General features: G+C 44.6%; 1 protein-coding gene across 3 annotated transcripts; it reads right to left on the reverse strand.

Moving 5' to 3' along the window:
• Window positions 1–4,899: 4,899 nt before the first annotated feature.
• On the reverse strand, window positions 4,900–12,589 carry PNP (purine nucleoside phosphorylase). 3 transcript variants are annotated; one of them, XM_059057439.2, is made up of 6 exons: window positions 12,064–12,589; window positions 10,076–10,245; window positions 7,233–7,336; window positions 6,864–7,039; window positions 6,560–6,750; window positions 4,900–5,541 (listed from the first exon to the last, which is right to left on the reverse strand). In XM_059057439.2, the coding sequence occupies exons 1-6, from the start codon at window positions 12,072–12,074 to the stop codon at window positions 5,324–5,326; spliced, it is 870 nt and encodes a 289-aa protein (XP_058913422.1). In that variant the 5' UTR covers window positions 12,075–12,589; the 3' UTR covers window positions 4,900–5,323. The 3 variants fall into 3 exon arrangements, with proteins under 3 accessions (XP_058913422.1, XP_058913423.1, XP_066886792.1); XM_059057440.2 differs by having other exon boundaries at window positions 10,082–10,245; window positions 12,064–12,392; XM_067030691.1 differs by lacking the exons at window positions 10,076–10,245; window positions 12,064–12,589 and adding an exon at window positions 8,115–8,482.
• Window positions 12,590–14,366: the final 1,777 nt, after the last annotated feature.

Below are 14,366 nucleotides of genomic sequence, written 5' to 3' on the forward strand. Positions count from 1 at the left end.
CCCCGGTCAGGGAGGATCCCACATGCTGCAGAGAGGCTGGGCCCGGGAGCCATGGCCGCTGGGCCTGCGCGTCCAGAGCCGGTGCTCTGCAGCGGGAGAGGCCGCAGCAGTGAGAGGCCCGCGTACCGCAAAAAAAAAAAAAAAAAAGAGTGAAGGGAAACAGGACAAGAAAAAAAGTGATTTGCTAAAGTAAGCCTCCTAAATGAACAAACTCAAAAACCAGATGGAGGGGTGGAGGAGTTCTCTGACCCCCAAAACAAGAGAACAAAGGCAGATTAATACCAAACAATTTCAAATCTAATTTAGACCAAAGCTAAAACTCTGGCAAAAAGATTAAAGACAGGAAATTTTCCATTTTTATTAAAATCCAAATTTACAATAACAGAAAAACAAGGCAGATAGCCAGCGTTTATTCAAAAGGCGTCCCTTAGAAACAAAATGTAATTCTGAAAAACAGAGGCCTATTTACAAGAAAGAGCAATGAAGTCTAAGCCAGATCAAATTTAGATGCAAGGCACAGCAGGGAAGGAACAGTTCCATTCTTCTTCACCTTCTTGTTTTAAAGGGGCAGCAACTCTTTGTACCTATTTGTAATAGTAATCAACTCAGACTGGGAAATAGCTAAAAACAAACAAACAAAAACCAAAAAAACCCCAAGTATACTCTTCCTTTGGTTCTAAAAAATTTGAGGTGACAGACCTGTATTCTTGACAGCATTGACCTAATTCATCAAGTAAGCACACTAACTAACAGATGTGAAAAGATCTCCAAGATACATTAAGATAAAATACAATAGCAAGGTGTAGAACAATAAGTATAATATGCTAACTTCTGTGTATAATAATAGGAGAAAAAAATATGTATTTTTATTTGTTTATATTTTTATAAATCCTGGAATAATGCACAAGAAGCTAATAAAAGTGATTCCTAGTGGGGTGGGGAAGGAAGGGCGGATGGAGGAGAGAACTGAGATGAACATTTTCACTGTATACATTTTATGTGGCTTAATTTTTTAACTATGTGATTATATCACCTATTCAAATTTTAATCTAAAAAAAGAGAAAACTAATTTGACTTAAGTGTATGTTTTCATTTCTAAATTCTTACACTCTTGTCTTTATGTTTTATGTTATAACAGCATTTTCTTTCAAACACTACAAAAGACCTCAACCAGATTAAAAATTAAATACTTCACACCACTGATTACGGTATTTTACACAGTTAATTTGACGTGAAATTAATACTACCGTCAAAAAAGCCTCCCTGCTTCTTTCTTTTTTAAAAAAAAATTAATTTATTTATATATTTTTGGCTGCGTTGGGTCTCAGTTGCTGCGTGCGTGCTTTCTCTAGTTGTGGCGAATGGGGGTTAGTCTTCATTGCGGTGCGCAGGCTTCTCCTTGCAGTGGCTTCTCTTGTTGCGGAGCATGGGCTCTAGGCATGCAGGCTCAGTAGTTGTGGCTCACGGGTTTATTTGCTCTGCAGCAAGTGGGATTCTCCTGGACTAGGGATTGAATCCATGTCCTCTGCATTGGCAGGTGGATTTTTTTAAATAATCTTTTTAAAAAAATTTATTTATTTCTTTGACTTCACTGGGTCTTTGTTGCAGCGTGTGGGCTTTCTCTAGTTGTGGCGAGCAGGGGCTACTCTTCGTTGCAGTGCACAGGCTTCTCATTGCAGAGGCTTCTCTTGTTGCAGAGCACAGGCTCTAGGAGCATGGGCTTCGGTAGTTGTAGCATGTGGGCTCAGTAGTTGTGGCTCACGTGCTCTAGGGCGCAGGCTCAGTAGTTGTGGTGCACAGGCTTAGGTGCTCTATGGCATGTGGGATCTTCCTGGACCAGGGCTCGAACCCATGTCCCCTGCATTGGCAGGTGGATTAGTAACCACTGCGCCACCAGGTAAGTCCTAGTAACATTACTGATGTAGGTAAAGATGACCATGATAGGGTCAAGGAAGAGAACATGACTTGATGGGGTGTGTTTTGACACATATGACAAGGCTCAAGAAACTGAACCCATTTTTTAGGCATTCTGTAGGCCCCTCTGGAGAGTATTTTTTTCGAGAACTACCCTTCTGTAGGTGGTCCCCCCAGACTTATCTCCCTGACTTTGTGTTTTTATTCTTTTGCTCACCTCAATTGATGCATTCATTTTGGGCTGGGTTGGTTGGCATTTTGAAACTGAATATACTTGATAAACCAAATGTGGTGTAGCCATACAAGGGAATATTATTTGGTTATAAAAAGGAAGGAAGTACTGATACACGTTACAACTTAGATGAACCTTGAAAACATTATGCTAAGTGAAAGAAGCCAGTCACAAAGTCCGCATCATTCCATATATGATTCTACTCATATGAAAGTCCAAAATAGTTCACTCTACAGAGCAGAAAGTAGATTAGTGGCTGTTTGGGGCCAGGAAGGGTGGGAGTGGGGCTGGAGTGTAGAGTGACAGCTAAAAGGTACAGGTTTCCTTTGGAAGTGATGGAAGTGTTCTAATATTGACTCTGATGACGACTGATTGTACTTATCTGTGAACATACTAAAAATCTTTGAATTACACACTTTAAATGGGTAAATTTTATTTTATGTGAATTATATCTCAGTAAAGCTGTTTTCTAAAAATATTGAAGACACTTTGTGGTCATGTTTTTCCTCCCCAGCCCATACCTCCCTTGAACCTAGAATTCTAGTGAATTTAGAATTAATAATTACTATCTATAATTAAATAACTAGGGACTTCCTTCGTGGTCCAGTGGTTAAGACTCCATGCTCCCAATGCAGGGGGCCTGGTTCGCTACCTGGTCAGGGAACTAGATCCTGCATGCCATAACTAGAGATCCCGCACATCATAACTAAAGATCCCGTGTGCCGCAACTAAGACTCAGAGCAGCCCAATAAATATTTTTTTAAAAATGACTATTACTTGCCTGTAGCTACTTTCCTTGTCATAGCTTACTTTGTACTATAAAGAATATATAATTTTGTTTTCTGTCACCATGGGGGTATATTTAATGCCCTAACATGAATATAGTAATATATACTTGTATAAAGTAGGTGAGTCTTAATTTTTGTGCTTAGATTTAACGAATTAGGACATCAAATGTATAATCTTCTTCATTAATCTAGTATTCTATTATGAAATACATGACACCTTCTAGATCTAAAAAGCTAGAAATGCCCTTAAATATTCCACTCAAGTCTCTCTGGGACATATTTTTCAGATGATACCATTCTGATTCCTGATCCATCTCACCAAGAAGCAGATCCAGGGTAAGAAAGCCAAGCACCAAATGCAGCCCTCCTCTAACCCCCAAGTACCCATCTGCTATGTCTCCATGTCTTCTGTTCTAGTGTGACAATGACCCACAAACATTGTGAGTGCTTCGGCTCACCCTGATGTGAAATCCTTCCTCTCTGTCATCCTTGAAGACAAAGCTCAAAGTTAAACAGCCTTTCTCTCAATAACCAATCTCAAAGTCCAGTGTATACTTATAATCAGTTCGTCCTTTGGGCTCGCATAACATGACTTGTACCTATTTTATACTGCCTTATATCAACAGTTAATAGCTTTACAAATGTGTATCTGTTAAGTCTGTAGGGCCCTTGAGAGGAAAAGACCATTTTTATATTCTCAATTTAACATTTTCTTAGGCTAAGAGTGTTATACAGAAATGTTCAATAACTTGATTAAAAAGTAATGTAACTGTGAATCACTATATTGTACATATATAGTACATCTATAATAGAATATAATAGAATATATATTGTAATATTGTAGAATATTAAAAAATAAATTTAAAAATGTCTATAAGCATCTCTTCAAATGAACAATTTACTGTTGTGTGTAGGTACCTAAAGGATGCACACTCCTTCCCTCTACACCAGCTGTCTCAGAGACAAATGACAGACGCTAGCAGATTGCCAGGTAGGGTTTTAGAGGTGGATGAAGGTACAAAGAACGGATGAAAAGAAGAGTAGTTACAGGGGCCACTTCAGGATACTTTTTCTTTGTGCTGGGCTCAGCTAGGTAGGTCAGGTAGCAAACAAAGGATGATTTGAAAGTTTTTGAAAGCTTTCCTGCCAAAATGCCTCTTCCATGTTATACTACTACTAACTGAAATGTTACCACTGTTGTAGAGTCATCCAGCTCTACCCACTGTCAAAAGGCAAACAGGCCTGAGGGGGTGGGGATAGTATGATTTTCAAACGTGCCAGCCAGCTGAATGCAAGTTGATAAGTGCCAACAGTGCAATGGGCCAACAAAAGGTAATGCCTAGGCTCCTGTCACAGGGAGGTTCTGACCAAGAATGGTGAAAAGGAAACCTAACACCCAGGAAGAAAGCAATAGGAGGCAAGGAAGTGCTCCAAGAGAAGAGGCCAGAGTATGAGTCAACTTCATCAGCAGTGGAGCTGCCGGCAGCAGAGAAAGGGGTATTTGCCAGTGCACTGTCGGAATGGAATGGAGTGACAGAATGTATGGCTGTCATGAACTATGGCAGAGTTTAGCGGCGGGGGTGGGGAACCGAAGGAGACCAACAAGAAATACAATTAGGGCTTACCAAGGATGTGGCAACTATGGAACATAAGCTGAGATCAGTGAACGAATTCAGATATTCATTGAGAGCTGACAGAGAGGGAAACAACCGGAAAGCAAAGGGACAGAGGCAAGACTGATCTGAGGGAAGTGGCCATCATGTACAGTCCTTCCTTATCTTCTAACACTGTCTTTCACCTCTTTGCCTTTCCTCCATCCTTTCCTGCATTCACATACCATCTACCTCAATTCTTAGCTGTCTGAGAGTCAAACCACAAGACATGTGGTCTCATGATTGGTTTCATGCCAGTCTCGGCCTGTGCCCCACCCTTATCCCAAATTACACAAAAATAAAGAAATTATTTCATCTTTCTCTTTATTCTCAAAATATGATAGTATAAAACTCCAAAAGGAAGAGGCTGTTCCTTGTGTGGTCTCCAGTGCTTTGAGGAGAAGAGCTGAGCCCCCAGGAATGTAAGAGGATCATCTCAAAAAGGTAGCAGTAGCTACTAGGCTGCGTTCGACAGCCCCAAGTCAAATCCTGGGCAAATCCTTGGATGTGTGGTAGGGCTTGGGCTCTTAAGGAGGAATAGGGGTGGAAATCATTTTGTGATGACAACTGAGCCTTCTAGCACTCTGTACCAGAAAGGTCTGGTGGGAGAAGCAGGGCAGGTGACTCTCATTTCTGCCATTACCTAAGGGCAGAGGCACATGACTGCAGCAAGAGGCCAAAGTAGGTAGCAGCTCCTTGCATCCCAGAAGGGAGATGCCAGACCCCTCCAGGGCTGGTTAACTGGCATTGTCAGGCAGTGGAATGCTAGCCATAAGAATGGAGACAAATTCCTCCAATTTCTGTGCAGCTTGCTTCCCGGCCTCTAGTACTTCCTTGTGACTGGCCTTCTCCTGGCTTTCATAATCCAAGATGACCTTGTTAGTGATGAGGGAGAAGCCAAAGACTCGAAGTCCACAGTGCCTTGCAACTATAACTTCCGGTACTGTGCTCATGCCTGATGTGGAGAAAGAGGGAAACCAACTGTCAGGATCCGCAAATGACTCTTTTCCTCACCTCCATTAATCACCTCGTTGACAATTTAGCATCAAGAAAACATCCAGGGCTTCCCTGGTGGCGCAGTGGTTGAGAGTCTGCCTGCCGATGCAGGGGACACGGGTTCGTGCCCCGGTGCGGGAAGATCCCACATGCCGCGGAGCGGCTGAGCCCGTGAGCCATGGCCGCTGAGCCTGCAAGTCCGGAGCCTGTGCTTCGCAACAGGAGAGGCCACAGCAGTGAGAGGCCCGTGTACCGCAAAAAAAAAAAAAAAAAAAAAAAAAAAAAAGAAAACATCCAAAGAAGCAGCTAAATTAGTGTCAAGCTTAGGCTGTTCTGTATTGCCTAAAAGAGTCGGGCCTCAGAGGGCCTTACACATCTCTTATAAATAGAAATTTCTATCTGTTTGTGGTCATTCTAAAGTCAGTTCTAATGAGGCAATTCTATCTTCCAGCCAAAGGGTATAGAAGCTGGCTATAATGATATTTGTTAAAATAATCAGAAACAGTCATCAAATTATGGACCGATCATTAGCATTACAGTGGTTAGAGCCCTTGGTGGTGAGTGGTGAGTTGGTGCTACAATGCAAACCTCCCACCACCTTTCAAGTCAGTTTAATTCAATCTTCCCTTAAGTCAGGCCCTCTTTCAGTTTATCATCTAGGTCTACAATCTTTTTCTCTTTTCTACCTTATTTTTTTATTTTTATTTATTTTTTTTGCGGTACGCGGCTTCTCACTGTTGTGGCCTCTCCCGTTGCGGAGCACAGGCTCCGGACACACAGGCTCAGCGGCCATGGCTCACGGGCCCAGCAGCTCCGCGGCATGTGGGATCTTCCCGGACTGGGGCACGAACCCGTGTCCCCTGCATCGGCAGGCGGAGTCTCAACCACTGAGCCACCAGGGAAGCCAGATGGGCTTTTCCATCTTATTTTACCAGAACCCTCCCTCTTCAAGCTTCCAGCCAAGTTTCCCTCCTCACCAACAGCATCTGCCCCCAGCTTCTGCAGCAGACGACACTCTGCCACAGTCTCAAAGCTGGGGCCTGCCACCATCACATAGGTTCCTTCCTGTAACTCTCTCTGCTCTCCCATTTGTTTCCAGGTACTGTGAGCCTTCTGCCTCATATCCCGGTCGTAGGCATCAGACATGGCAGGGAAACGAACTCCAAACCTAGGGCACAGGTTGGATTATCTCAGATTAATGGAATAGAGTAAGCTCTCTCCCAACTCCCAAACAAGTCCTTAGAGCCTACCCATCTATACAAAAAGGAGCAGGATAGCTACCTTTCATCATTGGGCCCTCTGAGAGGGTTCTCGCCGCAGAAACCAGGTAGATTGATGTGATCGCGGATCAGCATGATATCTCCAACCTCAAACTTGGGGTTGAGCCCTCCAGCTGCATTAGTGACCACTAGGGTGTCCACACCCAGAAGCTGGAAAACCCTCACTGGGAATGTCACCTTAGAAGCAAAAGATAAAAGATCAGAGTGTTCTTTAAAATGTCACCGATCCACCCATGCAGATAAACATGATATACAGCATAAAAGACGAGAAAGAAGGGGACCAAAAATCTACCTGGGTAGTTAGGTAATAAAATAGGAAAGCTCTCTCCCCCTTCGTCCAGACCCAATCAGGTTTGTGTCCCTGATTTACCTTCCAGGGCGGGTAGCCTTCATACAAGTGGAACCTGCCCTGCATCATCACACAGTCTCTGCCATTCAAGATCCCAAACACCAGTCGACCAGCATGACCTGGCACTGTATACAAAAAAGAAAGGGAAATGCATGGACAGATGCTTTCATACAACACATATCCACTGAGTACATACTCTAAGCCAACTCACTGTGCTCAACAGGTGAGGGTATAATTAATCAAAAGAAAACATTATCATCTCCACTCTCAGAAAGTTTAAGTCTGGTGGGGGAGACAGAAATTAATCATAAACTTAGATATAAGTACATCCTGAGATTAGAGCTATGGGGGTGAGGATGTTCAATGTGAACACAAATCAGTTTCTTTTTAAAGAAATTTCAAAAGAATGAGAAAGCCATACTGCAAGAGAATAAAAGAATAAAAAATAGAATAAGTGAGTAATAAGGAATGCAGCGAGTGTCATAATTATAGACCTCTTTTCCAAAATCTCCAAAACTCTCAAAATCTGTATCCTTATTACCCTAACTAAACTATATGCTTCCTCCCTCCTGAGAGGGAGCTCATGGTATATTCTAGCTTCCTAAGGAGGCTAGGAACAAGGAAAGGGGCTGAGGTTAGACCCATACAAGTCTCCTTTGTGACCCACAAAACAGTTTTGTGGGAATACGTGCCCTGAATGGGGCATGCAGGGGCATGGGAGTGCAAAGATAACGCTCCACACAGACATAGTAACCATTATTACCATTTCTCTCATCTAACATTTCTCCTTTAATGGACATGGCCAACCTATCCCTTAGAGAATGGATGGTCTGGGAGAGGGACCAAAACAAAGAGGGAGAGTTGAGGGATACTCAGAGATTGAGGAGCTTATAAAAAAATTACCGGGCTTCCCTGGTGGCGCAGTGGTTAAGAATCCGCCAGCCAATGCAGGGCACATGGGTTCAAGCCCTGGTCGGGGAAGATCCCACATTCCGCGAAGCAGCTTAGCCCGTGCGCCACAGCTACCAAGCCTGCGCTCAAGAGCCCGTGAGCCACAACTACTGAGCCCACGCGCCACAACTACTGAAGCCTGCGCGCCTAGAGCCCATGCTCCGCAACGAGAGAAGCCACCGCACTGTGAAGCCCGCAAACCGTTGACGACGTCCGTGCGCAGCAACGAAGACTTGACACAGCCATTAAATAAATAAGTAAAATAAATTTACTTAAAAAAAGAAATTACCAGTAATAGAGCAGAGGTGACACAGTTAGGGAAACCCAAATAAAGTATAAAAAGTAAATTGAGAAAGTTTTAAAAAATTAATCCACTTACTTAGTGCAGTGGTAGGAGTGATGGGTAGAGCCAGAGTCACTACTATCTCTCTTAGAAAACTTTGCACTCCCTTCTCTCACTTTTTAATATTTCCTTCTCCAACCCCATCCCCACCTCCCTGCTCTGGTCTCCCAATCTTGCTCCAAAGGGCATGAAAAATATCTGTTAAAACTCTTAACTCGGGCTTCCCTGGTGGCGCAGTGGTTGAGAGTCCGCTTGCCTAGGCAGGGGACACATGTTCTTGCCCCGGTCCGGGAAGATCCCACATGCTGCAGAGCGGCTGGGCCCATGAGCCATGGCCACTGAGCCTGCGCGTCCCGAGCGTGTGCTCCGCAACGGGAGAGGCCACAACAGTGAGAGGCCCGCATACCGCAAAAAAATTTAAAAAAACAAACAAACAAACAAACAAAAAAAACCCTCTTAACTTTCCAGGGGAAAGAGGAAGGAAAGTAGAATCTGAAAAATTAATAAATAAACCAACAGAAGTTAGTTATCTGAGAAATTAATAAGTAAACCAAATAAACTACTCTTGTCGTTTACTTGGCCCTATTTCACCTGGCCCTTCTCTAAACCTCATCCTCAGCATGCGGAACTTCCCCGACCAGGGACCGAACCCACGCCCTTGCAGTGAAGTGTGGAGTCTTAGCCACTGGACCACCACGGAAACCCAGCCTTAGAGCTTTTGGCTGCTATTAGGATGCTGGATACACTATCCTCAGAACTCCACTGTGCATAGGGGGTGCTTTCCCCCTCCAAAGGGTCAGTGTGAATCAAGTCTTGTGTATTCACATATCACCTGGGTATTTGTCTGCAAGAACATGGAAGTCTGTGTGTTCATTTGTTGCTGTGCACTAGTGTGTGCCTTACCCTAGGACTGGGGTTAGAGCTGGGGAGATTGGGAATGGCAGGAGCACATGGGACAGGGAAGGCTTGACTTTGTCTGGGAGCTTACAGGCACTGCTCTTTCCACTTAGGCTACAGACTGAAAGAAATGAGAAGTGTGTGAGGATGTGGTGACCATGGTGTGTATGGGGAAAGAGTTGTAGAGCTTTAAGGAGCTGAGTCATTAAAGCACAGGAAATATGTCATCATACAGTACCATTGACATAAACATGCCCTACTAAAACATTTCTAGGGCTTCCCTGGTGGCACAGTGGTTGAGAGCCCATCTGCCAATGCAGGGGACACGGGTTCGTGCCCTGGTCCGGGAGGATCCCACATGCCGCGGAGCGGCTGGGCCCGTGAGCCATGGCCGCTGAGCCTGTGTGTCCGGAGCCTGTGCTCCGCAACGGGAGAGGCCACAACAATGAGTGGCCCGCATACCACACACACAAAAAACTAAAAAACTAAAAAACAATTCTACTGGGGGAATTCCTTCTAAAGTCATTCTGATTCTCGGTGGGCTTTTCCCTCTGTTACAACAGTTGTCTCTAGTCAACAGCTATAGAGGATAGCCAGGGTGTAGAAGCGTTGCCCTCCCATCAGATCCACATCAATATCCCTCAGTCCTATCCCTCCTCCCCCTTGCCAGCACCTGTACTTTTGGGAAAGTTCGGTATTTCACTGTAGTCAAAGATCTGGGCCTGAGTTAATCTGTCACTCAGACCTCCTAACCCAGAACCACAGATCAACGCCACTTGAGGTCGGTGTCTGGTGTGAGACAAAAGCCATTTTGCAGTGTTCTGATAATCTTCATATGTGAATCTAGGAAAAAAAGGAAAACCAAGGTGAGTTTCACTTCCATCCCAAGGGTATCATAAACTAATGACCTTCAGTGTAGAAAGGCTGGCTGAGGTACCAAGGTGACAGGGGACAGAGAAGTTGGCCAAGGAGCTAGACAAGCTACTGCACAAAAAAGCAAACCCAGGCCACAATTTTGGTTGTCAACAGCTGGAGCAGAACTGACTGCATAAGTTTCTCAGCAGCAGCTTGTGAAAAATAGACTCTGGAGCCCACCCCTACAGAATGGGGAGAGGCCCCAGAATCTCTATTTCTTACAAAAGTGCCTCAGGTAATTCTGATTCAAAACCCAGGTTTCAGAATTCTGGTCTCGAGGAAGCAGCACTCAACAGGGATTCTAGTCCCAATTTTGTCTTTTTTAGGCAAGTAACTTGTGCTTCAAATTCTTTCCTCTAATATAAAGCAAAGGAATGTAATCAGCCTCACCTATCTTATAGGCTCAGTTTGAAAATGAATTAAAAATTTACTAACAAGCTCCAAAGACCTTTGACTCCATAAATCATGGTTCATGTCCACAGCACTTGAACCTCTTTTACAACTTCCCCCCCTGCCCGTGTTTCCTCCCTGGCTTCTCCCATCTTTTCTTCTCTTCATCAAGGTCCAAGGTCCTTTGCCCTTCAGAGACCTAAAGGCATACACTTACACAGAACCCAGACATCCCCAAGAATCATCTGGGAATTTTTCTCACAATTCTAGTCCAATTCTCTCATGCCTATTTGGAAAAAACAAGGACAAGGGACTGGGCAGGGGAGGAAACGACGACTGAGGTGTGATAGAGCTGAACACAACTAACCAAGCCTCCAGAGGAAACCTCTTTCTTCAGAAGTGCTGCCTTCACAATACACCGGGCTACCCTCAGGGAAGTAACTGGGTAAGGGACCGGGTCGGCGCAATAGAACCGGGGTCATAGATTGATGAAGAGAGAAGCAGTGAGATGGTAAAAGTTAATCAAATAGCATCCCCAAGAGGTGCCAAGGAAATGAAATATGTGTGAAGCCCTGGCCACCCAGCACATCTAGCCACAGCTTACAGGACTTCCTCATTGGCCATCAGTCTCCCAAGAATGCCCTGAATCCCTGGGCACCCAAAAGCCACTGGGATCCCTATTGCTGGAGACTTGGGCTGGGATTTCAAGGACCAAAGCCGAAATAAGGGTTTTCAAAGATGAAGTGGGGGGAGTAGGCAGGATCTGTTGCTCAGTTCAGTGAATAAGAATTTCCTTCTCTCCTCGGAGACGACATCCCCAACTTAATTGAACCTCCACCTTGGAGGAAAGAGAGGCCTTGTCGAGGGACGTGAGCAATCTCTCCTCTGAAAGAGGAACTCTAGATATGGGCACCAAAAGTACCTCGCGGCTTTACCTAGACTCTAGAATGGGAATCTGTGACGAGCACGTGGGTTAAAAGACCTCTTCCCTGTATGTGGGTGGGGGAGTACGGTCCCTCTACACTCACATCGCAACGCGTACGTGCACGTGCACAAACACACACACCGGCTCCTTCTGCGAGTAGTCTACGGTCTACCAACGTGTCCCCTTCCTGCTCTGGTGGCGCCACCCCTGCTCGATTCCCGCGCGCGCCCCTGCCAGCGCGGGCCGCCCCACTGCTCTGCCGCCTTGCCCCTGACACTGGGCTCTGAGCCAGGCCTCTCTGCATCCCTGGGGCACTCGTTCCCTCTCCTGGCCCCCTCGGGGCCCAGAGTGCTGGGTTTCCAGTTCTCGACGACAGCCATTTCCCCTCCCCAGGGGCCTACGGGGTTCCCTGGGCCTGGTGCCCGCCTCACCCGTCGTCCATGGTCCCGCCGACGCCCTCTCGATCACTTTGCCCTTCTCCGCTCAGACCTACTCCACTGAGCGGAGCTACCGCCAGTCACCGGGTACGATCCACACAGCTCATTGTATGCACCGCGCTGGCTTATATCCCCAGCCAATGGCAGGCGAGTACGCGGCTGGCCCCGTCTCCATGGTGACTCAATCGCCGGAGGCTAGGTTGTAAACGTAATCTGAGGTCTTCCCAGCTGCAGTACCTTTCTCTACCCTCACCCTACCCACCGCGGGGGAGGGGTGGGAGCATCCAGCATTTAGCCTCTGCACCCATTTCTAACTGCCGGTCCGGAGTTTCCGGCACGGAAGCCTATGAGGGAAGAGAGTAGAAGTCGGGAGGAGAGCCCCCGAACCATCTACCTGCAACCCCATTCCTGGTTGTGTCTACAGCAAATCATGAGAGACTTGAAAAGAGAAAAAATTAAACCTTACTGGTGCAAACCCAGAATAAAATTAAGTGAGCCTGTGTCTGAGTTGCTTCCTGGGCAAAGGAAAAAGGGTCGACTCTAGCAATAATGCTGCTCTGAAGGTTACAGGATATGGGAGAACATATAAGGGGTCTAAATCCAGGCCCAGATGAGAAGAAAAATTTCTGCGGGTAAGAATCCCAGGATCCTCGCAGGAGGATGCAGCAAATCCCCTTCTCCAGGTGTTTCCAAATTCCCTATAGATAGTAAGCTTTGGGATTTGGGAATGAGAAATAGGGATTTCCAGGAATTTCCCCAGTATTCCCCAAATTATAAGTTATTCATAGAATACTTACTTCCATACATTCTTTACTCATTATTATGGATATCTAAAAATTGTTATATAAATAAGAAACAGTAGTATTTACAAAGAATTGTAACATATAATAAAGTTTTATTGGAAAACACACACACACACACACACACACACACAATTCCTGGATCCTTGACACAGACAAAGGATGGAGATAGGGTGGGGATGGGATGGGGAAATGCAGACAGACCCTTGATTTACAGGATACTTGATTCAAGGAATTCAGATAATTACAGAAGGATTCTTCCCCAAAATGAAAATTCCTGTGACAGAACTACGCAGCATAACATAACGTCTTTGTAAGAATTTAGCTATTTTCTGCCTCCACTTTACAATTTTAACCAAATTCACATCAAATCACAAATTGTCCTTGCTTAGCTATTGGAATCCTCTACCTATTTCCACTCTCCTGAGCTCTAACCTTTCCTGCTTGCTGTGTTATCCAACACCATGGCCCAAACCACTGTTTCCCAGTCCTGTTTCTATCTCATTCATGTAACAAATACTTATTGAGCATTAACTATGTACCAGAACTGTTCTAGTGTTAGGGACACAAGAGTAATGACAATATATGTAAACACAAAAATAACATATATAAAGAACTGAGCACAGTGCCAAATGAACGGTTTATTCTATTGTTATTATTGGATTATTATTATTATTATTATCCTTATTCATCCAGTAATTTTAGCAAAGGTAACAACAGGGTGATCTAAAGGTAAAGTTTCACCTTAGTAATGTGACTCTGTACAATTGAGACACTGAAAGCATGATTTTGAATGATGGGTAAGTTCAGTCATAAGTAAAAATCAGCCCAAGGGTAATATCTATCAATATTTGATTGCTGAAAGTTTCTTTTTAAACACCTCAAATCCAATCCAGTTTACACAAAAAACAAGAGTAGAACATAATTACATCTAAGAAAGCACAAACTTAATCAACTAATTTTTTTTTTTTTTTTTTGGCCTTGCGGGGCGGCTTTTGGGATCTTAGTTCCCTGACCCTCAGCAGTGAAACCACTAAGTCCTAACCACTGGACCACCAGAGAATTCCCTTAATTAATTTTAATGGATTCTGTCTAAAGTAAGTGTAGATGATCTTCAATATATCTACAAAAGGAAAACTGAGGGACAAGGCTCAGTCTTCTGTAATGTTTCTCCTATGTCATGTAAAGAGGAACCTACAGAATATATAAACATTCTGGGCACCAAAGAAATGTACTGCTATATGACAGGCAAGGACAGTTTACCAGATTGCACCTTGGCCAGGGTCACATAACCTTCAGAACCACACAATATACTTTATTCTGAATTCAAGTTCAGCAACCAAGCTTCTGAACAATCGTTTGGACCCCCAATCTTTTTAATCTCGGATTCACCAATGGCCCTATGAATTACCCTATGAGGCCTAGCAGGCCTCCTCAAGACACATCTTAGTGGTCTGTCCAACAGAAGGGCCCAGGTTCCAGATTGCATCAAGCCCT

Source organism: Kogia breviceps, chromosome 3 (genome assembly GCF_026419965.1).
Source record: "Kogia breviceps isolate mKogBre1 chromosome 3, mKogBre1 haplotype 1, whole genome shotgun sequence".
NCBI classification, from domain to species: Eukaryota; Metazoa; Chordata; class Mammalia; order Artiodactyla; family Physeteridae; genus Kogia; species Kogia breviceps.